This window comes from Mizuhopecten yessoensis, unplaced genomic scaffold (genome assembly GCF_002113885.1).
Source record: "Mizuhopecten yessoensis strain PY_sf001 unplaced genomic scaffold, ASM211388v2 scaffold8421, whole genome shotgun sequence".
Taxonomy (NCBI): Eukaryota; Metazoa; Mollusca; class Bivalvia; order Pectinida; family Pectinidae; genus Mizuhopecten; species Mizuhopecten yessoensis.
In genome coordinates, this window is record NW_018407539.1 from 216082 (window position 1) to 242943 (window position 26862).

At 39.3% G+C, this 26862-nt stretch overlaps 2 protein-coding genes and 1 long non-coding RNA gene across 4 annotated transcripts in view; 1 reads left to right on the top strand and 2 right to left on the bottom strand.

Annotated features, from left to right (window-relative positions):
• The window catches only part of LOC110455910 (cilia- and flagella-associated protein 46-like), an 85981-nt gene extending 84694 nt beyond the window's left edge, over positions 1 to 1287 (top strand). For both annotated transcript variants that reach the window (XM_021506342.1, XM_021506341.1), the window contains one exon: positions 342 to 1287. In XM_021506342.1, the coding sequence (XP_021362017.1) occupies positions 342 to 595 (254 nt within the window). In that variant the 3' untranslated portion in view covers positions 596 to 1287. The remainder of the gene's footprint in view (positions 1 to 341) is intronic.
• Positions 1288 to 4174: 2887 nt separating this feature from the next.
• LOC110455924 (trans-1,2-dihydrobenzene-1,2-diol dehydrogenase-like) lies at positions 4175 to 10078 on the bottom strand. Its single transcript, XM_021506359.1, has 3 exons — positions 9714 to 10078; positions 8259 to 8409; positions 4175 to 4490 (listed from the first exon to the last, which is right to left on the bottom strand). The coding sequence occupies exons 1-3, from the start codon at positions 9837 to 9839 to the stop codon at positions 4387 to 4389; spliced, it is 381 nt and encodes a 126-aa protein (XP_021362034.1). The 5' UTR covers positions 9840 to 10078; the 3' UTR covers positions 4175 to 4386.
• Positions 10079 to 11084: 1006 nt separating this feature from the next.
• On the bottom strand, positions 11085 to 15337 carry LOC110455923. Its single transcript, XR_002463523.1, has 4 exons — positions 15274 to 15337; positions 14193 to 14259; positions 11781 to 11989; positions 11085 to 11189 (listed from the first exon to the last, which is right to left on the bottom strand). It is a non-coding gene; the product is annotated as an uncharacterized LOC110455923 (long non-coding RNA).
• Between the last annotated feature and the right edge of the window lie 11525 nt (positions 15338 to 26862).

Consider the following 26862-nt stretch of genomic DNA (forward strand, 5'->3'; position numbering starts at 1 on the left):
TAATTAAGGATTTATGAAAGGCTTCAATATAAATCTAGCTAGAGATTGAGTAAACTACTTTAAATAGTACTGAATAGCAATTTTAATTTCATCAAACTTTAATGGTTTTGTTCTCAGGACATATTTGCTGTGTTTAAATTCAGTGCATCATTGTTAATAACCAGTTACAACCTGAATAAGCACTTACCCGAAAGGCAAGGAATTTGCGTAGTCCATGAATGTTTCACTATTTGAATAAATTCTGTAAATATCGTGAAAATAAAACACCTGTGAACTTTTGAGTACTGTATGGCTGAAATTTCCTCTTTGACACTAACGAGTACCTTATTGTGTTACAACAGACATGCTGGAGGGAGGCAGGACTACAGGTGAGTCTGCGCGACTGGTGTTCACGCCCTATAGACGTCGTAAACCTGAGGAGGACAAACCCGCAGACGAGGCCGAGGAGAAGGAGAGTCACCGAGAGGACGAGCGAGGCTTCAGTGACCGTGACTTTGGTGCCAAGGAGGAGATGCCTGAACCCGAGATGTCCTGGTATAACACCGTCTGTTACGGTCTTCCAAACATTGTAGTGACTCAGCTCTCCGGCACATAGTGTCAGCATCAATAGAATGTTTGTCAGTGACAATCTACGAAAACTGCCAAAGTGGAGAGCAAATAAATAAAAGGAGAATATGAGCTGATAAAAAATGTGAAAAAACACACCAATATTTTGATTGGAGGAACAATTTAGTATTTATATGAAAAGTGACATCATATTTATAATGTGAATAGCTTTGATCATTTGTGTGTTATTTTTGCATTTAAAATTTAATATTATGTACACTGTGATATTTTGTTGTCTAAGATGTTGGACTTCGCTGGAAAGAGATAATATAGTGCTGTATGTCCGACTGTATCGCCTCCAACTTTGTCACATCAATCTGAACTGATAAAGGAACTCGTGCTTGAGTTTAGGAATTCTCTATTTCAGAGTACCGTAAAAATCCATGTAATTTGCGCACCTATGTAATTTGCGCAGGTACTTTTTGAGGTATTAACAGATATACAGTCATATACATGTATTTATTGTGAGCATATTTAGGACAATGTCAGGTTTTTTTGAGAGAAACAAAATACTTTTATATTTACTACCAAACTTAATATTTAAATATAGTGATAAAATTGTGATATTTGACTTACATATCATTTACTATTCTGATTAATATAGTGATTATACTTTCTCTATTTCTAAATCTAATGTTGAGATTTGCTTGTTTTTACTTATTAAATAAGAATAAAGTTAACTATTTTGTGTTAATCTATGTTTTCTTTTCTTGAAGACCATTGTGATATCCTGCAAAGTTTTTACAATCAAATCTGAATTATTTTCAAGCATGTCATGACTTAATTTCATGAATAATTGATAGTGTTCATTACAGACTTATATCAAGGTTTTCTATAAGATTTCAAGTTGTAAGTACCCAACACAAAATAGGCAGTTAATTTCAGTACATTTTATAGTACAAATATTCCCTCAATTTTTCATGAAAGAAGCCGGTGAAATATCCCTAGAAGGAGGGAATTTTTAGCCGCTACTGGCTACAAATGAAACCCGTTATATGCAATGTTTAATTTTACAACAGATTTTATGTTACTTTGGTTTATAAGGGCTGTATTGGGTACAGTACAACAAAGCTGAGCTCAGATACAAACCTCACAAATCGGGTTATACATATCCATCAGAAAAACTCCAGTTCAGAGATTATTTATCAAGTCACTGGCCATTTGTTGGGTTTGCCACAATGTATATGTCAAGTGGAATGGGTTTCAAGTAGTTAGTGCAGACTTGACATGGACTCCTGTTCTGTCGCATCACTACCACTAACAGGGTAAATCGTTAACTACAGCCCTGCATTAGAGATATGGGTGCCCCCATAGTACTCCTAGATGGTATTCAGGGTGAATGTGCGTCTGTCTATCTTCCTTCCACACTTTTGTTTCTGAAGATTACCTTAGAATTCAGAAGTTAACATTTCTTAATTTTACATGTAGATGTGCACTAGGGGTATCAAATGTTCCTAACGACAAGGTCATTATGTATGTCAAAATGAATTATACATATAACGCCCTTTCTGATCAACTAGAATGCATTTGGAGATGAACCAGGAGAACCATCCTACATGAATGATGCCATGATACCAGGATAACAAAATACAAGAAAGCCAACAGTCTTATAAAGTCAAGGTCACCCATTAAGAATTGAAGAGGGGCAATGGTAACTTTAAGCTACATTGTATCACCCTTTCTCACCCATCGGTGATTGCTTTGATTGTAAACCATACTTGGTTGATATCCTACTTAACCCTTTCATCCCTATGTAACTTTAGAAGACTACCATGCATTGATATGAATGAGTCCATTATGGTCTACAGTGGTGAAAGGGTTAAGCAAGGGTCATAGACAACAAATGCCCTCCTTATTTTAAGTGATTAGAAAAGTGTTAAAGAGCGAGCAAGTCTTGTTTTGAAGAGCAGGTATATAAATATGCACTGAAATGGTGACCTTTTTGTTTTTGTGTCAAAAGGTGAATTGTTTGTGACTATTGGTTAAGAAAGGCAGTCTGTTAGGGCAATGACTCCAAAGTTATATTTATAACAACCACTTTCTTTTTTGACCCTAGAAGGTCAAAATGTGAACTCATAGAAGGGATGTTTGTGAATCCATACAGGAAGTTTATTACAATTAGGTGAGAAATTAAGTTTAAGAGCAATGTTTATTTCTACTGACCCCACAAAATTGAAATGTGAATTGTACAAAGGTAAGAGTGAACATATACTGGAGGTTTCGTGACTATCAGATTGGAAATGAAGTCTGGAAGTGATCACTGGAAGAGATTTGTTGAATTATCAAAAGAAAGTTATCCCCTCATATAAATACCTCATTGGCTTGAATATTTTAGATTGAAAAATGGTCTGGAAATTAAATAACTCCAACCAGGACTTCCATTTTAGTTATTCAACAATCTTACTTCAAGTAAAACACAAAGAAACAAACAAATTAAACATTTTATTTGTCTTAAAAATCAACAACATTTTTTGTAATAGGTAAAAAAATACATTCTTCTTCCAATTATTAGACGTAAAGGAAGAGATGAAACTGAGAAGTTTGAAAAATATTGTATACATAAATCATTTAACTTATGACAAGAAGCCCATGGGCCTTAACGGTCACCTGATATATTTATACAGAGAGTTGATTTTGTTTTTAACACGAACAGAAATATTATTCCGTGACAAAAAACAATAAAACCACCTTATTCAATATCTAGCATACAGATTTAAGACTAAAAAGTATTTGAAACTAGCACCTCTGATTCTAAACAAGGAAAATGAAGAAATTTTAGCACACTGACTCCTTTGGGCCCCACCCTACAGCCCTTGAGGGTAGGGCTGGCTCAAAATTTTCAAAGTATCAAACTGTCAACTCAGGGTTATAATTCCAATCAAGTTATTAACATGTAATATTCAAAGTATCATTTGCCATTATAAACCATAATAAATTTTGCCTCCCCTCCTTCCCCAGGGGATAAACGTGAGACCCTAGGGTCATAAACCTTAAGACCCTTCCATCTATGAAGAGTGTTTGATTCTACCATATCTGGGTCTTGGAGAAGATTTTTTTTTTGAAATTTCGGTCAACTCAACCCTTTTTGGCCCCACCCATCAGCCCTGGGGGGTCAGTCAGGGCTTATATGTGCATACCATCAAACTGCTATCCAATACTGATAATGCTAACCCAAACTGAATTACTTCCAATGAAAATTAAACAAATGTTGGTCCAAAATGTGATTTCCCTATATAAACTATAGTAAAGTTTACCCTCTCCCCAGGGGTAAACGCGAGACCCCAGGGTCATAAAATTCACAATTTTGGTAGAGCACCTTAAGACCCTTCCATCTATGAAGAGTGTTTGATTCTACCATATCTGGGTCTTGAGAAGAAGATTTTTGAAATTTCAGTCAATTCAACTCTTTTTGGCCCCGCCCCTCAGGCCCCTGGGGGCCGGGGACCAAACCGGCAACTATTTATGTTGACCTTTGGCCATGGAAGGTTTCTGCAAAATTTCACTGAAATTGGTTCAGGGATTTTGGAGAAGAAGTCGAAAATGTAAATTGTTTACGGACGCACGACGGACGACAGACAAGGACGGACAAAAGGCGATCGCAATAGGTCACTTGAGACTTTGTCTCAGGTGACCTAAAAATGTAGATTTAACAACTATGTCACTTATTCACCTGTTCATGTTGTATATGAACAGTTAACTTAATCATAGATTAGCTAAGTTATAACAGTAAAGTATATATGGCACCAATGAAGAAATATTGAAGGGAGATAACTCTATGCTTTAGTCAACATCATACACCACACCAAGTTGCTTGCGGACCTCATCAGTAATGGTCATTACCATCTCACTGTGGCGATGGGACATGGCCTCGCATTCTTTTTTACCTAGAATGTAAAAAAATATATAATAATGTTGATCCTACAGCTTAGCATTGATTGTTCCCATCATTGGTTAAATAGGTACGCTGACGAAATGACTAAGGCTACATTGGTTAAATAGGTACGCTGACGAAATGACTAAGGCTACATTGGTTAAATAGGTACGCTGACGAAATGACTAAGGCTACATTGGTTAAATAGGTACGCTGACGAAGTGACTAAGGCTACATTGGTTAAATAGGTACGCTGACGAAATGACTAAGGCTACATTGGTTAAATAGGTACGCTGACGAAGTGACTAAGGCTACATTGGTTAAATAGGTACGCTGACGAAATGACTAAGGCTACATTGGTTAAATAGGTACGCTGACGAAGTGACTAAGGCTACATTGGTTAAATAGGTACGCTGACGAAATGACTAAGGCTACATTGGTTAAATAGGTACGCTGACGAAGTGACTAAGGCTACATTGGTTAAATAGGTACGCTGACGAAATGACTAAGGCTACATTGGTTAAATAGGTACGCTGACGAAGTGACTAAGGCTACATTGGTTAAATAGGTACGCTGACGAAATGACTAAGGCTACATTGGTTAAATAGGTACGCTGACGAAGTGACTAAGGCTACATTGGTTAAATAGGTACGCTGACGAAATGACTAAGGCTACATTGGTTAAATAGGTACGCTGACGAAGTGACTAAGGCTACATTGGTTAAATAGGTACGCTGACGAAATGACTAAGGCTACATTGGTTAAATAGGTACGCTGACGAAGTGACTAAGGCTACATTGGTTAAATAGGTACGCTGACGAAATGACTAAGGCTACATTGGTTAAATAGGTACGCTGACGAAGTGACTAAGGCTACATTGGTTAAATAGGTACGCTGACGAAATGACTAAGGCTACATTGGTTAAATAGGTACGCTGACGAAGTGACTAAGGCTACATTGGTTAAATAGGTACGCTGACGAAATGACTAAGGCTACATTGGTTAAATAGGTACGCTGACGAAGTGACTAAGGCTACATTGGTTAAATAGGTACGCTGACGAAATGACTAAGGCTACATTGGTTAAATAGGTACGCTGACGAAGTGACTAAGGCTACATTGGTTAAATAGGTACGCTGACGAAATGACTAAGGCTACATTGGTTAAATAGGTACGCTGACGAAGTGACTAAGGCTACATTGGTTAAATAGGTACGCTGACGAAATGACTAAGGCTACATTGGTTAAATAGGTACGCTGACGAAGTGACTAAGGCTACATTGGTTAAATAGGTACGCTGACGAAATGACTAAGGCTACATTGGTTAAATAGGTACGCTGACGAAGTGACTAAGGCTACATTGGTTAAATAGGTACGCTGACGAAATGACTAAGGCTACATTGGTTAAATAGGTACGCTGACGAAGTGACTAAGGCTACATTGGTTAAATAGGTACGCTGACGAAATGACTAAGGCTACATTGGTTAAATAGGTACGCTGACGAAGTGACTAAGGCTACATTGGTTAAATAGGTACGCTGACGAAATGACTAAGGCTACATTGGTTAAATAGGTACGCTGACGAAGTGACTAAGGCTACATTGGTTAAATAGGTACGCTGACGAAATGACTAAGGCTACATTGGTTAAATAGGTACGCTGACGAAGTGACTAAGGCTACATTGGTTAAATAGGTACGCTGACGAAATGACTAAGGCTACATTGGTTAAATAGGTACGCTGACGAAGTGACTAAGGCTACATTGGTTAAATAGGTACGCTGACGAAATGACTAAGGCTACATTGGTTAAATAGGTACGCTGACGAAGTGACTAAGGCTACATTGGTTAAATAGGTACGCTGACGAAATGACTAAGGCTACATTGGTTAAATAGGTACGCTGACGAAGTGACTAAGGCTACATTGGTTAAATAGGTACGCTGACGAAATGACTAAGGCTACATTGGTTAAATAGGTACGCTGACGAAGTGACTAAGGCTACATTGGTTAAATAGGTACGCTGACGAAATGACTAAGGCTACATTGGTTAAATAGGTACGCTGACGAAGTGACTAAGGCTACATTGGTTAAATAGGTACGCTGACGAAATGACTAAGGCTACATTGGTTAAATAGGTACGCTGACGAAGTGACTAAGGCTACATTGGTTAAATAGGTACGCTGACGAAATGACTAAGGCTACATTGGTTAAATAGGTACGCTGACGAAGTGACTAAGGCTACATTGGTTAAATAGGTACGCTGACGAAATGACTAAGGCTACATTGGTTAAATAGGTACGCTGACGAAGTGACTAAGGCTACATTGGTTAAATAGGTACGCTGACGAAATGACTAAGGCTACATTGGTTAAATAGGTACGCTGACGAAGTGACTAAGGCTACATTGGTTAAATAGGTACGCTGACGAAATGACTAAGGCTACATTGGTTAAATAGGTACGCTGACGAAGTGACTAAGGCTACATTGGTTAAATAGGTACGCTGACGAAATGACTAAGGCTACATTGGTTAAATAGGTACGCTGACGAAGTGACTAAGGCTACATTGGTTAAATAGGTACGCTGACGAAATGACTAAGGCTACATTGGTTAAATAGGTACGCTGACGAAGTGACTAAGGCTACATTGGTTAAATAGGTACGCTGACGAAATGACTAAGGCTACATTGGTTAAATAGGTACGCTGACGAAGTGACTAAGGCTACATTGGTTAAATAGGTACGCTGACGAAATGACTAAGGCTACATTGGTTAAATAGGTACGCTGACGAAGTGACTAAGGCTACATTGGTTAAATAGGTACGCTGACGAAATGACTAAGGCTACATTGGTTAAATAGGTACGCTGACGAAGTGACTAAGGCTACATTGGTTAAATAGGTACGCTGACGAAATGACTAAGGCTACATTGGTTAAATAGGTACGCTGACGAAGTGACTAAGGCTACATTGGTTAAATAGGTACGCTGACGAAATGACTAAGGCTACATTGGTTAAATAGGTACGCTGACGAAGTGACTAAGGCTACATTGGTTAAATAGGTACGCTGACGAAATGACTAAGGCTACATTGGTTAAATAGGTACGCTGACGAAGTGACTAAGGCTACATTGGTTAAATAGGTACGCTGACGAAATGACTAAGGCTACATTGGTTAAATAGGTACGCTGACGAAATGACTAAGGCTACATTCGCATACCCCTCAATCTACACATTCCAAATTTTCCCGAGAAAAATATCCAGGTAAAAGAGACGTAATTTTTGCAGATCATGACATATTTATTTTTAATACTTTGTGAGAATGTACATAATGTTAATTGCTGTTAACAGATAAATGTGTCCATTAACAATGAGATACCATGTCGGCACCAGAGTCTTGTCAAACACGACTACGTGCTCACGGAGCCAGGCTGGAACATTTCAACTTTACCAAAAATGTTTACTGCCTACACAATTTCCAGCCTGGAGATTGAATTTTATAAGGAATGTGACTATTTGTTAATGATAAAGTTCTTCCAGGTCCAGAAAGCCAATTTCTGGGTTAATGAGTTCAATTAATGTTGTGGAAACCTGACTGTTGCCTGGAGTTTTAGTTTTCCTGATTAACCTCTATGGGATTAATGTGCTTCAACTGTATTCCAAATTGAATCTGAAGGCTTATATATTTACTTCATCATTCACAAATAGCTCAATATGATATATCTAGACTGCAGATGAATAGGAGATATTTGATGTATAAACACTACCATATAAAGTTACAATAAGTTCAACATACCTTCAAGAATGGCCTTGCGGGCATGGTCCGCCTCGTACCTCAATCCTCCACTGTTTACGAATATATAGGGGTGCTGCCCCTCAGGAAGCTCATTGGTGACAACGCCTGATGGAAGTGTGGCTTTCTCTGGACACCAGAAGTGGTCGGGTATCTAATGAAATGACAGTCTTTTTTTTACTATCATGTTCTTTATTTTAACATTCCAAATATTGTGAGGGTGCAAAATGACATGCTCAAATCATTATTGTGTCACTGAGATTTGTACTGTGTAGGAGCATGCTTGAAATTGTTACTATCTCGGTGACATATTCGTGAAGTAACTTTTCAAAGATAATCCTTGAAAATTTCAAAATGGGGCAGATGTAGAAATCTGTGGTACAATTGTATGAAAAGTTCGTGAAAATGTTTTGATATTTTTTGTATCCTGTGTATTTTCAGTATTATCTTTACACAATATCCCAGAAATCATGTTATCATGTAAACATTATAATACATGAATGATGTTTACAGCACACAATAACACATGCATGAATCGTGTTATCATGTCAACACAATAATACATGAATGATGTTTACATTACATGCAGGGATCGTCACTAACATATCCGGTGTGCACATGTAGTAACGACAACAGTTTATAGGTAAGACAAATCAACAGATAAGGTTGTAGAACTATCAAATTTGAAGGAAATACAGAACCGTATTTCACAATAAAATTCCACCTGCATTTGAAGCTATGGAGACAGTTTCCGAGACTGGGAATTTTCCGGGGAAATTAAACCTGCAAAATGTACAAGTAGAAGCTTTTTGTTTGCCATTTTTCAATTCCAAATTTTATGCCTATTTTTAAGTACTCTATTATACAGGGTCTTATATGTATTTGTTTTCATATCAGATTCCTGAAACAAGTCCAGCAGTTATATACTTTACTAGGAAAACCTTTGAATTGCTTTCATAAATCATAAGATGTTTTCTCTGATCATCAAATCTTCAACAATTTGGTGTCAATGTCTATTGTGTTGATACAACATCAGCCATGATGTCATGTGTTGTTTTAATTCTGATTTCACAGTAAGTTTATTGCATGAGGCAATACACAAAAACAAATGTCATTGGTGTATTCACCATACAACAAAGTAGTTATAATAATGATAATTATAATATACAACATTTGTATAGCACCCTATATAATTTTAAAATTACTCTAAAGCGCTTTACAACATAAACATAATAGTATTAGTTAAATTTGATATACACAAAGGCTTACAATCACCATTATACGTTAAGCAAGAAGATAATCATCTCAATGTGCACATAAATGAATAAATAAAGGGTGGTATGTACACGACGTCTGTGCAATAAGTGTGATATGTACACATGTAATAAACTGTTTTCACACAATTTCCAGCATACACATTACAGCGTTTCATGTAGAAATGATGGTGTCACTGATTACCTCGATGTTGGCCTTTGTACCGTTGATACTGGCAGAACACTGAGTGACACAGGTACGACCAGAGTAAGTCAGATTAGCCATCCCGCCTCCCTTATACTTCAGGATGACACAGCCTCCCTCATCCATACCTGTCAACGAAAAGCCATTGGGCTATTTTATTTTACCAGATACATCTATTATAAAACATTCCAGATTTTCAGATTTCACCAAGAGTTTTAAATTTTCCTCAACTCTAGGAGTTTTCATATTAGTGCAATCTGATTATGTTGACAAGAATTTAGTTTGCGTCATTACTTTTTCATATTTCTGGTATCTGATAACACAACTCTAGGTCTGGGAGTTCTGTAGCACCAGTCATTCAAAACTTTTAACAGAATTGATCCCATGCAGCTTTCATTGTGGCTCACACTGATTTGTCTCTCTCTTTGAAGTTTATGTTATTTCCTCTGAATTAACACAATTACAATTACAGGCCTTTTTTCGGGAGTTAAAACATTGTAAATTACTTCCAGCACTCTTTTGATGGCCTGTCAGGGTGCAGGGGATAATTTACCTGCTTCAAACCAGGAATTTCTGTGGTGGTGATGTTTTGGTGAAAAGAGAAATTGTAATAAATATATTTCTTTCTTGTACAATTCTTTGCTATTAATATAAATGAGGAAACAACTCCAAGTCAGAAAAATGTCAAACAAATTGGAACTCTTTTTCATTGGAGAAACAAGACAGAACACTGGAACTTTCTGCCTTAATGATAATGTTATCATATATACACAACTATTTATTTAATGATTAAATTTCAAGGATATCAAATGTAGACCTAGGGATTATTTTACTAGACAAGATTGTATATATAGGCGAACGTTTAAACACCCCTGAAACTCTTAACTTTGTGAGCGTATAATAAACATAATTTCCCACCTTAGAATGAGAAAAAACTTTTTTAATTGAAGATATATTTTAAATCAGAATATGATATACTCATAAAAGTCAAACCTGACAACTCTATCAAGAAGCCAAATCTAATAAAATACCACTTTAACTCATTCACCCCTAAAGTCACATTTGAACCATACCAAATCAAAGACTTGGCAAGTTCAGTTTAAAAATGTAGGGGGAATGAGTAAAAAACCTTCCATTAAAAGTTATTTTCATAAACTTGTATTAACTCATTCACCCCTGAAGACACATTTGAACTCTTCCAATTCAAAGGTTGGAACAGTTCATTATGGAATTTCAGGGGCGAAATAGTTAACAGATCTCCTGCAATACAAGGCCTCTTTGTGGACTTCCTGGACGTGTACTCTCAATCGATTGTACTGAATCCGTAACATTTTTATCAATAAATCTGACAAATACAACAGTGGGTACCTTATGATCTCCATCAGGTAGTGTTGTCATGGCAGAGCAGAAGTCGTTGGAGATCTTTCCTGTACCACAGATCCCCCATCTTAGACATTTGGTTGTCATGTTTTACTCCTTCAACACAAGAGAAAAATGAGGGGAAAAAAATTCAAGATTAAATGAATACTCCACAAGGCAAAGTGTGACACAGTCAGTGTTAAGGCATTGTGTAATTGACTACGTATATCTAGGGAATAGCTAAGTGAATCCAGAATTACATAGATATGATCTTAAAGTTTCAACTGACCAGTTAAGCACGTACCAATTGATTATGAAGGGTTTAAGGACCTTATGATAGATAAGGACTGGGGGCATCCTTCAGACATGGAGTGAATCCAAGATCACATAGATATGATCTTAAGTCTCAACTGACCAGCTATAACCAGGTACCAATTGATTATAATGGGGTATAAATTTAACCTAGAAAGGAGATAATGGGAGAAGGGCAAGGGACGGCTAGAGAAGAGGTTAGAAGAGCAAAGGACGGCTAGGGAGGAGACCAGAAGGGCTAGGGACGGCTAGAGAAGAGGTCAGAAGGGCTAGGGACGGCTAGAAATGGGCTAGAGCTAGTACAGCTAGAGACAGCTCGGAGACGACCGAGAGCGAGACCAAACGATAGAAACCGATCCTAATACTTTAGGTTACCAGAATAAACTTCTAACCAACCATCAACCCTTGTCACTCGTGTTTTGTTACATGAGCTGATTGGGTGCCAGTGACCAGGATTCGAACACAACGCAGCACTGTTTTCACACAATTCCATACACATTACAATGTTTCCTGTAGAAACGATCATGTCAGCGATCACCGTGATGTTGGCCTTTGTTTCAACAAGTTTTGTTGTTTGTTTTGTTGTCTGGTTAGGGTTTGTCGAGCTGTAAAATATTAGAGAAGACAGTCGTTAGATTCGATGTTACCTTAATTCCATCCCAAAGTGAAGTCTTTACAAAGTAAAGTTACATAATGTAGTATAGTCTTTATAAAGTAAAGTTACATAANCTTTACAAAGTAAAGTTACATAATATAATACATGTATATGTATATGATGGACATCAATGAATGGCAGGTGAAGTTAATCAACAACAGCTAGCTACATGTATATAGGCTATTTAGTATTGACACAACAACTTGATAATAATATTGAAATTAAATGAAAGTCTAACTGAGCAGATACAAAATAACAATATTTAATTTTTGGACAAGATTACAAATACTTGAGCCCATGAACAAATGAATTCTGGATCTAGTTCCTCGCTTTTATATGAAATTAGCAAATAAATCAATAAATTGGATTGACGTATTGTTACAATATAATTTTAACTAGATTTAAAAATTGCTTTAAATACTGAACAATAATTTAAATGACAATGTATAATTTGTTTAAGAAAGGGGAATTAGCAAAATAAGATGGGGGGGAAATTAGCTATGTAGAGTTCACTTTGCAGTTAGAGGTATTGTCAATGCCTGAAGTCTTCAAGAACAGCTCAAAAGATTACTGTAATTAATGTATTTAAATAAAAATAAACAATAATTTATTAGAAATTAGAATAACTGATTTGCATTGTGGTGCAAGTCTTTTTGCATCAAGAAAAATGTCTACAAGATCAGATTGTTTACATTTATGACCTACTTCCCACCAACTACATAAGGAGGACACATACAGTGTGATAGAATGACTTCCGGTTGGAGAATATTTTGAACAAGAGGCCCAATGGGCCTGCATCGCTCACCTGGTATAAATCTCACACTTGTAACCTTAAAAGTGATCTAAAATAAAGCTGCAGGCAAAATATCAGTATTTATGATTACTGGCCAAATATCATCTCCCTGGGCAGTTTGGTTATCGAGAAGATGTTTAAAGTTTTTAACATATTTGACCCCTGTGACATTGAAAATGGGTGAAGGTCATTCATTTTAACAAACTTTATAGCCCTTCATCCCAGTTTGCTTCTGGCCAAATATCATTACCCTAGGCCTTTCGGTTATTAAGAAGCGGACGACAGACGGACGGACGGACGGACGACCGACGCCGCAACACGGCATAAGCTCACTTGGCACTTAGTGCCAGGTGAGCTAATAAAAACTGGACAAATATTTCAGTCACATAGATTACAGGTTTTACATATTAAACTCATCAATAACACAACATCAGCAATCTGAACCATTGTATCTGTATTAAGCTCATAGAGAATGAAATGATTATAAATTCTGCCTGAACAGATTTAGAAAGGAAAATACACAGTTCGGATGTATGTACACATATCTGTACTTTGTCTCTGTTGTGAACATTGAGTGTCAGTAACTGACCCGTGTGTTGGATTTGTTACATATAATTACATGTTCAGAGAGCTAGAATCGTAATAAACACATATCAGATAGATACCTGTACCATAGGAGACATGCCGAACACTGTGACATGCTCTGGTGTTGTGAATAAAGGACATTCTGACTGCACTCAACAATGTTGCCATTTTGTAAACAAGGTAGATAAAAAATATAAGTTTGAATGAATATGTTACAAAACATTGAAGAAAATGCATATGTATAGTAAATTGAAATAAAATAATAATCAAAATCAATGTTATAGCACGGACTTCAGATAATCTAATTCCGCGGTTATATGTGTAACATTTCAAAAGTTATGAAAAGTACAGTAGTTGAAAGTGTGGTCAATTTTGGTTAGAGTCATCTCCCTTAGACCGATAACCGCGCCGACAACCTGGATGTGACATCTCGGCGCGCACAACACATGATTGATTTTCCTCCACCTTGTTACTTGATTTCAGGATCTAAGAGCAGTTCCAACTATTTGTTGTGACGGTGTGAAAAAAACATAAAATAATTGTGAAATGCACTAATGTATCGGTTCCTGACTTGGAGCATGCATATTTTATATTAATGAATATGATAAAATGCCATATTCAATACAATATTAGCAGATTAGGTTAGTTTTTGTGTGTGTGTTTTTGAAAAGGGGGGTGGGGGGGGGTACGCCCATTACGCCCTCACCTGGACCCGCCCCTGGTTATAGTAATGTATAACATTTCAAAAGTTATAAAAGTACATAAAATGGCTCACCTGTAAATTATTAGAGAAGACAGTCGTTAGATTCGATCTTTATTCCATCCCAAAGTGAAGTGAGGGTCTGGGGGAACAAAAATCTAGTCGCTCAACACTGATTGTTGACACAGTTACGTCACACTAATTGGTTCGACCAGCTTTAAGTGCATAGACAATAGGTTGCTGGTCAGTGTGAAACTGACCAAAGAGAGTCAAAGTGACTTGAGCCTTTTTGTAAATAGGGAATAGTTTTCTTGCATCAAATGCTTTTAGGCAAGCGTATTCCCAGAAAACTGTGTTTGACCGTGAATGAAAGGCTTAGGCTGATCATTTGGGTTGTACATTTCCTGTTTTGACTTAAAAACACAAGTATTTCTTTGCGTCTTTGTCAACAATTGAAAATAAAGGCTTTCATAAAGGGAAATGTAAAATGAAAGGTTTCATATAGGAAAATGTTAAAATGTAGATTTTCCTTATCAAATATCCCTCCTGCTTTGAAAAATCTTTGTCCCCAAAGATAAATGTACACATGAGTAACCTATTCTATACAAATGTACAAAATGACAATACATGAGTATGGTTATCGGATATGGAAAAAAAATGCACCTGGATATGTCATGTTTTTGACAACGTTTGACTCTATAAAGACAATCTAATAGTTATATACAGGGAGGAAAAAAATGACAATCAAGCAACCATGTACGAAAACAATGCATATGAAAAGGTTGTGACACATGTGCCAAATATATGTACACGATGAGAAGGCTTATGTGTATGAAATATACATTATGTACATAAATATTTGAATGCATAAATTGATGAAAAAACAAATGAGTGATAAATGATATTGACAAACATTAGTTAGTCCTGTCAGACAATGTGGCTCTGCTACCAATTTGTAGCCCCTTGCTCTTCGAATTATAAAAAGACAGGCTTGGTAGTTTGATAGTGTTTATTCCCGTAGGAAAAACCTGTAATATTAACAAACAAATACAATAAATACATTTGATAACACATTGACCTGAACTTATATACATCGACATGAATACAAAGAATTACAAATGTACAATGACAATGTGAACATTACAGACAGACTTACCAGGCTGATACGGATGGATGTTGACTCCTACGAGTCCTGGAGAGGAATGGCTGGAGAAAGTTTGGTTGGGACGTGACAGGACTCCGTTCTGCCCGTGCATTCCGTTTTTACACCACGGCTCTTTTGTTTCAGCCCGATGTGTAACCCACGTGAACAACCCGCTATTGAATAGATTGCCTCATTTGCATATACCACCCTACCTGTGGTTGAAGAACCTGGGCACGTGCAAATTCCATTAAATACCGGATTGTTCCCGCAGGCTAGTTTTGACAACTGATTGCCGTTACAAAAGCACACAGTACACATGACAACATTCAACAAATGCTTTTAATATATGTACGTAGTATTACATTGTATATTGCATTATGATGAATAATTTCACAATTTTTCACATGTGAAAATGAATTTCGGAGTTATTGAAGTTATATACGGGGGAAATTGGAACCGGACTGGGAACACTAGTGATAGCCATAGAGGGGGGGGGGGACTCTGGATTTTTACATGTCGATTGGATAACGCGGGAAACACTGCGTTTTTGATCGTCATTCGCGCGCTTGTATCGGTACACAGCGGTACTGCGATGGCCCGTTTGCTCCATAATCAGTTGTTCCGACACATTTCCCTGACACAACCTCGTAGCTGTTGTAGCTCGCAGGGAATGGTTTGTATAGAAACCTTTGAATCCAGCAAGAATTGTTATGTGTTTTACTATATTGGCCAGCTTGTTGTGTCCAACGGGGACTTGGGAAAACCATATAAGAAGTAGAAATGATCGGGATCGGAATTTGGGTGCAACTTGGAACAATGTTTTTCAAACAGCGTCACGGGGCAACGGGTTTTGTCATTTGCTTCATAAGCACGGGCTCGATGGGAGTCCACTCTCCTGTGTTTAATTCCACCGCGATAGGTTTTAGACACACTCTCGCAGTATTCTAAATACCTTTTTCCATCCGAGTCCGCTATAACGTTCAAATTTCTGCGTGTCAAATTTCTGTGCTCATCCCCTCCCCCCTCGAAGACCAAAGTGTATGCGAACACTCCAGAATATGGTATTCAAAAGAGTTTGGGGATTTTCTGATCCCAAGAACCCCTTTTCCCAAAGAACATTTTCTTTCTCAATTGTAATGACCTCGGTTTTTGTTTTGTTTATACCTACCCCCATTTTAGTGACCGATTGCATTGCATTGTCTAGGCAGTTTTTTACGTCTTTGAACTTTGGATCTTGAAGCACAGAAATTTGCCCCCAAGCGTTTCAAAATGGCGCTGAATTGCCGTTATTATGGAGAATAGGCTACCACTAGTATACTCACGCCCATCTTCCCGCTTTAAGGAGAGTACAAAAAATGGTAGTGCAAAATTAAGTTCTTCATCAGAAAGGTCCTCAAGATTCTCTTTGTCTTGCAGTAATTCCACCAGTTCTTCATTTAAATTCAGTTGGACAACGTGTTCCCGCCATTTCCGGTATAGGCTAATTGGCCATTGTTTTTTTTCGTTCTGTGTTCTCTGGAACAAACGGTTTGGCCATCTTGTTTACGAATTCAGCATTCACTTCTGCAAATCGAGATTGTGCTGCAATCAAATAAATAATACATTATAATGTGGTCATGGTATCACAAAATCTGCGAAATTGAATAGTTCTATATACCGTGTATTATGCTCGGTATTTACTATTTCTATTCCGAAAGTTATCTAAGTTAAATATTTTATAGATGTACATGTATTGAACAAATTGAAATACTATGGTACATGTGTAAATGTTTAATAAATTTTAAAGATATGTTGAAAAATGTTGTTAATATATGTTTAATACTTTTGTAAATAAATGTTCAATAATATTGTAAATAAATGTTCGATAATATTGTAAATGTATGTCAAATATATGTTCAATAATATTGTAAATGTATGTACAATACTATTTTTAATATATGTTCAAAAATATTGTAAATGCATGTTCAATAATCTTGTAAATTCATGTTCAATACTTTTGTAAATATATGTTCAGTAATATTGTAAATGTATTTGTATTTAATCTATTATGTTTTTTGTTTGTTTTGGTATGAAATCAAATTAATGTCACAACGTGTTACATGTGATGTCCCCTTCTTTGGGTTTCTCGGGCTCCAAGTCTTTATCTGTAAAAGTGTAAGAAAGTATAATTAATTTTAAGATATGCATCGATTTCATATATTAGGACACGTACGATACAGGTGGACAAAATGTTTATATATTTTATTTTATTTTTTTATTTTTTAAAAATTATTTCAGTTACTAATCATTCTTACCATGAAGGACAGGAAAATGGTGGGAAGCAGCAACTTCTGTCGGTCCACCCTCCTCAAGCATGTCAGCCACGTCAATAGCACATTGAATAGCATTAAAATCTTTGGTTGTAGCGTTTATAAACGTATTCTGGGTAAGAAAAATACCTCCGTCATCATCAGAACTTCCCCCCGAAACAGCATGAAACTGTTCAGCGAGGTCAAGCGCCTGACTTAAAATTGCATCCGAGTCACAGTCCGACATGTTGGCGACAACAACAAAATGTAAAACACGATTATACCACATGGTTTGTTGTATACCACCTCTGCACGAGCGCAAGAATGTTGAATATATTTTATCAAATATTTAATAAAATAATATATGGGGGAACGGGGCTCGAACACGGGACCTTTCGGTGATTAGCCGAAGATCCTACCTCGGGTCTGTGACCTAACCATAACTGTAACTGTTCACTTAGCTGGACAATACTTTCGGTATGTAACTGATAATTATTTATAAAATATGTTTATATATTACCACGCTCTCATTCATACATTGAGAAACCCAAGTTACAACACATCTTTTTATCAGAAAAACCTCTATACATTTATTCCACTCTATCATTCTATTGTATCACTTTATTTAATATACAGTACATGTATACAATGTATCAATATTTCATTTAGATGTATCACCGTATAACCTGCCTACATAGGTTCCCTGTCTATACCGGCTATGACATTTGGTCCAAGCATTTCCTCTCTTAAATTATGGTTAGTCCACCATGTCTTATTCGGACCCTATTTATTTGGAAACAGACGTCATTGTTACATGTAATACACCCTGTTCATTTCGGTCTCCCTATTTGTCTTCTGTCATCCATGTTTTTCAGGCGTAAAATATGCCATCTGTTGCATTTTATTGTACATTATTATAAATATTTATACATTACAATTGAAGTAGTTCTTTATTTCCTGTTCTTAAAATCCAGTGCTACATTTCAAGTATATTCACTTACATACATATATTTTCAAAATGTTGATACCCCCCAAAAAGGACTATGTGTAAACCGGCCCTGTTTTAACCGGCCATATACTTTGGTCCCAGTCATATCCGGTTTAGACAGGTTATACTGTATCTCTTATTCAAACAGATACATTTTTAATAACTTGATTTTTATAATTAAAACGGTTATTCATAGTGGTCGAGCCGTGATGTAAGTCGGTTACCGACCTCGTAGTCGGTGTTCTCGCGTAGGAACGACCTGCACCCGTGCGGGTAACACCTTGCGCCCCGCGCTCGGTGTCACGTTCCGCACGGGCACAGGTCGTTCCTACGCGAGAACACCTCCTACTCGGTCGGTAACCATTACTTAGTGCAGTGAACCTAGTACACATGGGGTACATGGTTACATGGGTTACACACTCCCCCTGATGAAAGCCTCCTGGCGCTACATAAAATCATATTAACATTTATTACATAGGTTATTGATTATATGAAAACCTGTTGCCTCACTACCCACAAGATTTCATTAAACAGTAATAACACGACCAGAATTACGATTTATGGACTATACAGATATAGAATGTACCAAAAAATGGGTAGATTTATTAACAAAGATCTTCCGCAATTATGGTAAGGAATATGATTATATACATATATTATCTTGTATAATATAGGTCACCTTCACAGGTGATCTATCCACACCAGTGAATACAAGTTCACTATATAGGACATCTACAGGCACATAACGCTGCATACGAGTTGGTCCAAATAGACATCCTCTACACCTGATCCATTAATTGTAGATAATGATGATACATGCTTCTGCAAGCAACGGGTTTTCTGATCAACGAACTGAATGGTTTGACCAATCCATACCAATCCAGCACGTTTATCCAAACACATTGATGATATGATGGTAAAACAATACTGGATGATATGTATAAAACATTATATTAATAATTATATTTGTAATGACATTTCTCGTCACCTGTTTAGGTCGTCCCTGAGGTTTGGCCTATCCATACCATCAAGGCTATAGACCATCACAGATCACGTTAAAAATACTTTAAAATACCTCGAGGAATCACCTCGACATATGCTAAAAACAATGATATGGATTTAAAAAAACTAGTGTTCGGTGTTGATACAACGTTTGACAGGTTTACATCAGACTTTTGAATGACTTTGCAGGAGAAAAACCCATTGCCCATACAGATCAGGTGGTTTACGTACACGTCCTGTACGTCTAGGTTCTTGAACTTCAGGACTACCTGGATACGTCTGATGAGAGCTAGGTGAGCTCAAATCAAGGCTTGGCACAGACTCCCGCTCTCACATAGAATTATGAAGCCCTGACTCAGGCTCATGCACACTGGAGTCCCCTGTAGACTCCAGTAACTCAACTAAGTCAGAACTTTGACCCAGCTCACTCTCAGTGATAATGGTAATTGGTTCGTATCGAGTCAACGGTGTCTCATGTGCAGGGGTTATTCTTTTCGTCCTGCGTCGCGTGGAACGCCTCGGGTTATTAGAGGGTGGTAACTCGGTCTCCATATTGGAGTCCGAAGATGAAGATGAGGTTTCAGAGTCTGTCTGAGCGACACAAACTGTCCGTTTCTCACGTCTGTCTTTGCGGTCAGACGCTGTAGGGGGAACCTCCACCGGAATGGAGTTGAAGGGAAGCAACATGTTTCTATGCAGGGTACGTTTTCGTCCCCTTGTACCATCATGTGCAACTTCATACACAGGAATATCACTGTTGGGGATGTTAATCACCACACAGGGTTCCTGTTCCCACCTATCGGCCAACTTGTTTTTACCCTTGAGCCCTACCTTTCTTACAAGGATGCGGTCTCCAACCTCAAGCTTTGAATCCCAGACCTTCCGGTCATACCGGGTTTTGTTCTGTTCGGATTTCTTCTTAGCTTCATTTCGAGCTGCCTCATACGCCACCTCCATCCTAGTCTTAAGTTTGCTGACATAGGAGGAGGGATCTACTGTACCCTGCTGTCCAGGGTCAGTACCCAAGAACGCGTCCACTGACAACCGGGGGTGCCATCCAAACATGAGGAAATGGGGAGAGTACCCCGTGGCATCACTCCTGGTTGCATTATAGGCCTGGACCATTGGTGCGACATAAGATCTCCAATCCTTTTTCTTGGACTCATCAAGTGTGGCTAGCATACCAATGAGTGTTTTATTGAACCTTTCCGCTGACCCGTTTCCCATCGGATGATATGGAGTGGTTCTAGATTTCCTAACCCCGGCCACCTTACAGAGTTGTTTAATGACACCACTCTCAAAGTTACGGCCCTGATCACTATGTAGCCTTTCAGGAAAACTGTAATACACTATAAATTTCTCATAGAGAGCTTTGGCTGTAGTGTACGCCTTTTGACTCTTACAAGGCACAGCTTGGGCATACCTGGTAAAGTGATCGGTTATCACTAGAATGTTTTCAAATCCGTCAGACGACCTTTCTAGACCGAGAAAGTCGATACACACCAACTCCATCGGTCTAGTCGTCTGTATGGGTACTAAACCAGCGGTAGGTTTGATAGGAGATTTCCTTCTTATGCAGCGACCGCAGGTCTCAACCTTTTCGTTTACATCTTTCTCCATACCTGGCCAGTAGAAACGCTGCCTAGCCAACCAAAGTGTTTTCTCCTTTCCCTGGTGACCAACATCATCGTGGATACCCCTCAGGGCGAGGGAATGGTACTGCTTTGGAAGGACAAGCTGTTTGATTTTCTGACCGTCAAGAGAAGCGGTTCTTAACAGGACACCGTCGTGTAAACTCAAGGTATTCCAAGTTCTAAGCATTTTCTGGACATATCGAGTTTCATCCTTGAGCCGTTTCCCCCTGGGATTAAAACCGGTTCTCTTCAGGTGTGAAACCCGCGCAATATCCGAGTCCTGACGCTGCTGTTTCACCCAGTCAATAGTCGCAAGTTTATCCGTTGACTCTGCACTCTCACTGGCCAGATAAGGCACAGAATCGTCAGACACACTTTCCGCTAGTGGGGCGACAATGACTGCTGATTGGCATATAGCCTTGACAACGTCAGTACTAACCTGGGATATGCGTGAGAGACCGTCCGCGTCAGCGTTATTTTTCCCAGCACGATACGACAAGGTGAAATCATAATTTGCAAGAGCAGCAACCCACCTGTGGCCGGTGGCATCCAGCTTGGCTTTTCCAAGCACATAAGTAAGAGGATTGTTGTCGGTCACCACTTCAAATGAATTACCATAGAGGTAGTCATGAAGTTTGTCCGTAACTGCCCACTTAAGTGCAAGGAATTCCATCTTATGTGCCGGATAATTCCGCTCACTTGGTCGTAGCCCACGACTAGCATATGCAATCACTTTCTCGCCATCTTCATGTTTCTGATAAAGCACAGCGCCTAGTCCTAGGCCGCTGGCATCAGTATGGAGGATGAATGGCTTAGTGAAATCAGCATATGCCAGAACTGGGGGATTCATCAGTNTCGTATCGAGTTAACGGTGTCTCATGTGCAGGGGTTATTCTTTTCGTCCTGCGTCGCGTGGAACGCCTCGGGTTATAAGGGGGTGATAACTTAGTCTCCATGCTGGAGTCTGAAGATGAAGATGAGGTTTCAGAGTCTGTCTGAGCGACACAAACTGTCCGTTTCTCACGTCTGTCCTTGCGGTCAGACGCTGTAGGGGGAACCTCCACCGGAATGGAGTTGAAAGGAAGCAACATGTTTCTATGCAGGGTACGTTTTCGTCCCCTTGCACCATCATGTGCAACTTCATACACAGGAATATCACTGTTGGGGATGTTAATCACCACACAGGGTTCCTGTTCCCACCTATCGGCCAACTTGTTTTTACCCTTGAGCCCTACCTTTCTTACAAGGATGCGGTCTCCAACCTCAAGCTTTGAATCCCAGACCTTCCGGTCATACCGGGTTTTGTTCTGTTCGGATTTCTTCTTAGCTTCATTTCGAGCTGCCTCATACGCCACCTCCATCCTAGTCTTAAGTTTGCTGACATAGGAGGAGGGATCTACTGTACCCTGCTGTCCAGGGTCAGTACCCAAGAATGCGTCCACTGACAACCTGGGGTGCCATCCAAACATGAGGAAATGGGGAGAGTACCCCGTGGCATCACTCCTGGTTGCATTATAGGCCTGGACCAATGGTGCGACATAAGATCTCCAATCTTTTTTCTTGGACTCATCAAGTGTGGCTAGCATACCAATGAGTGTTTTCTTGAACCTTTTCGCTGACCAGTTTCCCATCGGATGATAAGGAGTGGTTCTAGATTTCTTAACCCCGGCCATCTTACAGAGTTGTTTTATGACACCACTCTCAAAGTTACGGCCCTGATCACTATGTAGCCTTTCAGGAAAACTGTAATACACTATACATTTATCATAGAGAGCTTTGGCTGTAGTGTACGCCTTTTGACTCTTACAAGGCACAGTTTGGGCATACCTGGTAAAGTGATCGGTTATCACTTGAATGTTTTCAAATCCGTCAGACGACCTTTCTAGACCGAGAAAGTCGATACACACCAACTCCATCGGTCTAGTCGTCTGTATGGGTACTAAACCAGCGGAAGGGTTGATAGGAGATTTCCTTCTTATGCAGCGACCGCAGGTCTCAACCTTTTCGTTTACATCTTTCTCCATACCTGGCCAGTAGAAACGCTGCCTAGCCAACAAAAGTATTTTCTCCTTTCCCTGGTGACCAACATCATCGTGGATACCCCTCAGGGCGAGGGAATGGTACTGCTTTGGTAGGACAAGCTGTTTGATTTTCCGACCGTCAATAGAAGCGGTTCTTAACTGGACACCGTCGTGTACACTCAAGGTATTCCAAGTTCTGAGCATTTTCTGGACATATTGTGTTTCATCCTTGAGCCGTTTCCCCCTGGGATTAAAACCGGTTCTCTTCAGGTGTGAAACCCGCGCAATATCTGAGTCCTGACGCTGGTGTTTCACCCAGTCAATAGTCGCAAGTCTATCTGTTGGCTCTGCAATCTCACTGGCCAGATAAGGCACAGAATCGTCAGACACACTTTCCGCTAGTGGGGAGACAATGACTCCTGATTGGCATATGGCCTTGACAACGTCAGTACTAACCTGGGATATGCGTGAGAGACTGTTCGCGTCAGCGTTATTTTTCCCAGCACGATACGACAGGGTGAAATCATAATTTGCAAGAGCAGCAACCCACCTGTGGCCGGTGGCTTCCAGCTTGGCTTTTCCAAGCACAAAAGTAAGAGGATTGTTGTCGGTCACAACTTCAAATGAATTACCATTGGGGTAGTCATGAAGTTTGTCCATAACTGCCCACTTAAGTGCAAGGAATTCCATCTTATGTGCCGGATAATTCCGCTCACTTGGTCGTAGCCCACGACTAGCATACGCGATCACTTTCTCGCCATCTTCATGTTTCTCATAAAGCACAGCGCCTAGTCCTAGGCCGCTGGCATCAGTATGGAGGATGAATGGCTTAGTGAAATCAGCATATGCCAGAACTGGGGGATTCATCAGTCTCTCCTTTAAGGTCTGAAAGGCGACCTGCTGGGACTCTTCCCAGACCCATTCAGCCTTTGCCTTAGGTTTTTTCTTAGACTTAACTTTCGGTTTGACCTTAGATTTCTTATGCAGATCATGACCTTGCAAGAGTTGATTCAGGGGTTGTGCTATTGCGGCGTAATCTTGGATACAACGCCTGTAATACCCACTGAATCCTAGAAACTGACGAAGCTCCTTTACATTCTGTGGTCGTGGCCAATCTTTAACGGCAGACACCTTTTCAGGGTCCGTAGCTATACTGTCTTCAGACACGACATGCCCTAAATATGTCACAGATTTCTTGAAAAACTCACATTTGAAAGATTTTAATTTCAGGCCATGTTGGCTTAGTCTGGCAAAAACCGATTCCAACCTAGTCAAGTGCTCGTCAAAAGTACGAGAGAAGATAAGGATATCATCAAGGAAAATGAGAAAAACAGAAAAGGACGTTTTTTCTTTGTCCATCTCGATCTGCCAGTATCCTGATCGAAGGTCCAACTTGGAAAAGTATTTTGACCCAATCAATGTGTCTACTGTGTCATCGAAACGTGGCAACATATACGCATCTTTACGGGTTCGCTTATTAAGCATGCGATAATCTATGCAGAATCGTAATGAACCGTCTTCGTTTTCGAACCAGTACCACGTTCGATGAAAAAGGACTGTTTGATTCCCTTATCACACCCGCTTCTAACATTTCCTTTACGTGCTGACGGACCTCTTCGTATATACCGGGTGGTACCTTACGATACGGCTGTTTAAAAGGCCGCTCTTCTGAAAGCTCAATTATGTGCTTCACGAGGTCCGTGCATCCTATATCAAAAGCGCTGGTGGAAAACGCATGTTTCCAATTCCCTAGCACCTAACGCACCCTAAGTAGTTGCTCATCAATAAGGTTCTCAGTATTTATCTGTATTCCAAGCTCTTCAGGAACTGATTTTGTTGCCTCAGTACTGAGCAAAGCAATGATCTCGGTGATATAATGATAGACTTAGACGTAATATTACAGATTTTAACCGGGATCTTCACGCTTGACACATGATTTTTAAGTTTGAGACCCCGTGGGCAAACTGTATACTTTAGGTTGGAATAGTCGAAGTTGTTTTCTGTTACAATGTTGTCGATATTGGGATCTAATCCTCTGACCATACCATTAACTACTGCAGACTCGTACGGAGCAATCTTGAAGGGTTTACGGTTAATGGACCGCACACCGTACGTGCATGTTATGCTATCTACAGCAGTTTTCCACATGGATGGCATTTCTAACTCCTCTGATGAGTCTTTTACAAGCCTAATAACATTTGTACCCAACAAAACGGGGCACTTTTTGTTGTAATCCGTATCCGTCACAACTATCGCCAATATACTAAAGTTTGTTTCTTGCATAAAAGGTATTTGGACATCACTCTCTATAAATCCTGAATAGTTCAGAGCAGACCCATTTGCCACAGTGATATCCAGACCTAATAAACTCAAAATGATCAGTTATCTCTGGTTTATCTTCTAACCTGTCATAGAATGACTCCGCTATAGTGGATACCTGTGACCCACTGTCTATAAGACCTTTGACTTTGTGACCTTGAATGTAGACTATTCCCTCGTTCGATACACCTAATAGCCTATCCAACACATCCGCTTGGCCATTTGATTGTTCACCAGTCTCTGGTTGGCCTACAGCAGAGACGGTTTTTCTTTTGGCTTTTATGACCTTTTTTTTTAGATCCATGGCCTTGATACCTAGAGTGTCCTTGCCCACGACCTTGACCTTTACTCTGACCTTGACCCTTACTCTGATTTTAACAATGTGAGAGACAATTTTCTCCTCCAATAGCTTCAACTTTTTGTCAAAGTCTTTCGAGATGTCACCTACGCTCAGTTGATCAACCTCGACTGAAACTGCTTGGTGCGGACCTTTTTCCTTTTGAGTAGTGTTGTTGGCCAATTCTAACTCACACTCCACTGTCCTTATCTCTCGTAAGAGTGAATCATAATCAGTCAGGGTATCATACTTGTGTCGAGTTTGACTCTTTAATTTATCAGAGTCTAGTGATGTCCAAAACTATATCTCCAAACAGAGCGTCTAGCTTGGTTAAAATCTCATGTGGAGTGGCCTTCTCTCCCAAATGAACCAATGTCCTTCTGGCAACACCTCGCAATGAGCGGCGTATTGCCTGAACCACCGTACTCTGAAAACATTCCTGGTCTGACATGAGACAACGGATTTCATATCTCCAATCAGAGTACAGTACATCCTGTTTGAATGGAGGGTTCTCACCTGAAAACGGAGGTGGTTTAGGGGTTTGTTGAGTAAAAACTGGCCTCCGAGAATCTACGATCGCCTGCCGCGATTGAGCTAGTTCTCGGCCTAGTATAGGCATCCTCCTCCACTGGTGTGAGTATACTCACCCTAGGTTTAGGAGCAACAGCGGGGGAAGTACGAGAGCCATCCCGTTGCTTAGGGATAATAATATAGTTCCCCATAGCTTTTAGGGACTTGATCAGCTCTTCCTCACTCATACCTTTGACTTCCCCGCCCTCTTTCTTTAGGTCATCAGGATCAATCTATAACCTGCTTATTGCCCCTGTGTCCCTCAAAGGAGAGGGTAATTTATACTCGGATTCTACATCCTCTGAAAATAGAGCATTTTTGTCAGCCATGTTTGATCGAACAGGATTTTATTTTTACTTGAAATAGATAGATCAAATACAATCGGAGAAAATCTTTTCCGTCAGGCGTTTCATCCAACACCGAGCTAATAACTCGGATGGAT

Bases quoted from the DNA above. Each gene is read 5' to 3' on its own strand.
- LOC110455924 (XM_021506359.1), bottom strand. From the start codon at position 9,839: ATGGATGAGGGAGGCTGTGTCATCCTGAAGTATAAGGGAGGCGGGATG. The intron at 8,410-9,713 runs GTAATCAGTGAC...TCATTTCATTAG, and splicing joins GTACAAAGGCCAACATCGAG to ATACCCGACCACTTCTGGTG. The intron at 4,491-8,258 runs GTATGTTGAACT...TTTACATTCTAG, and splicing joins CCGCAAGGCCATTCTTGAAG to GTAAAAAAGAATGCGAGGCC.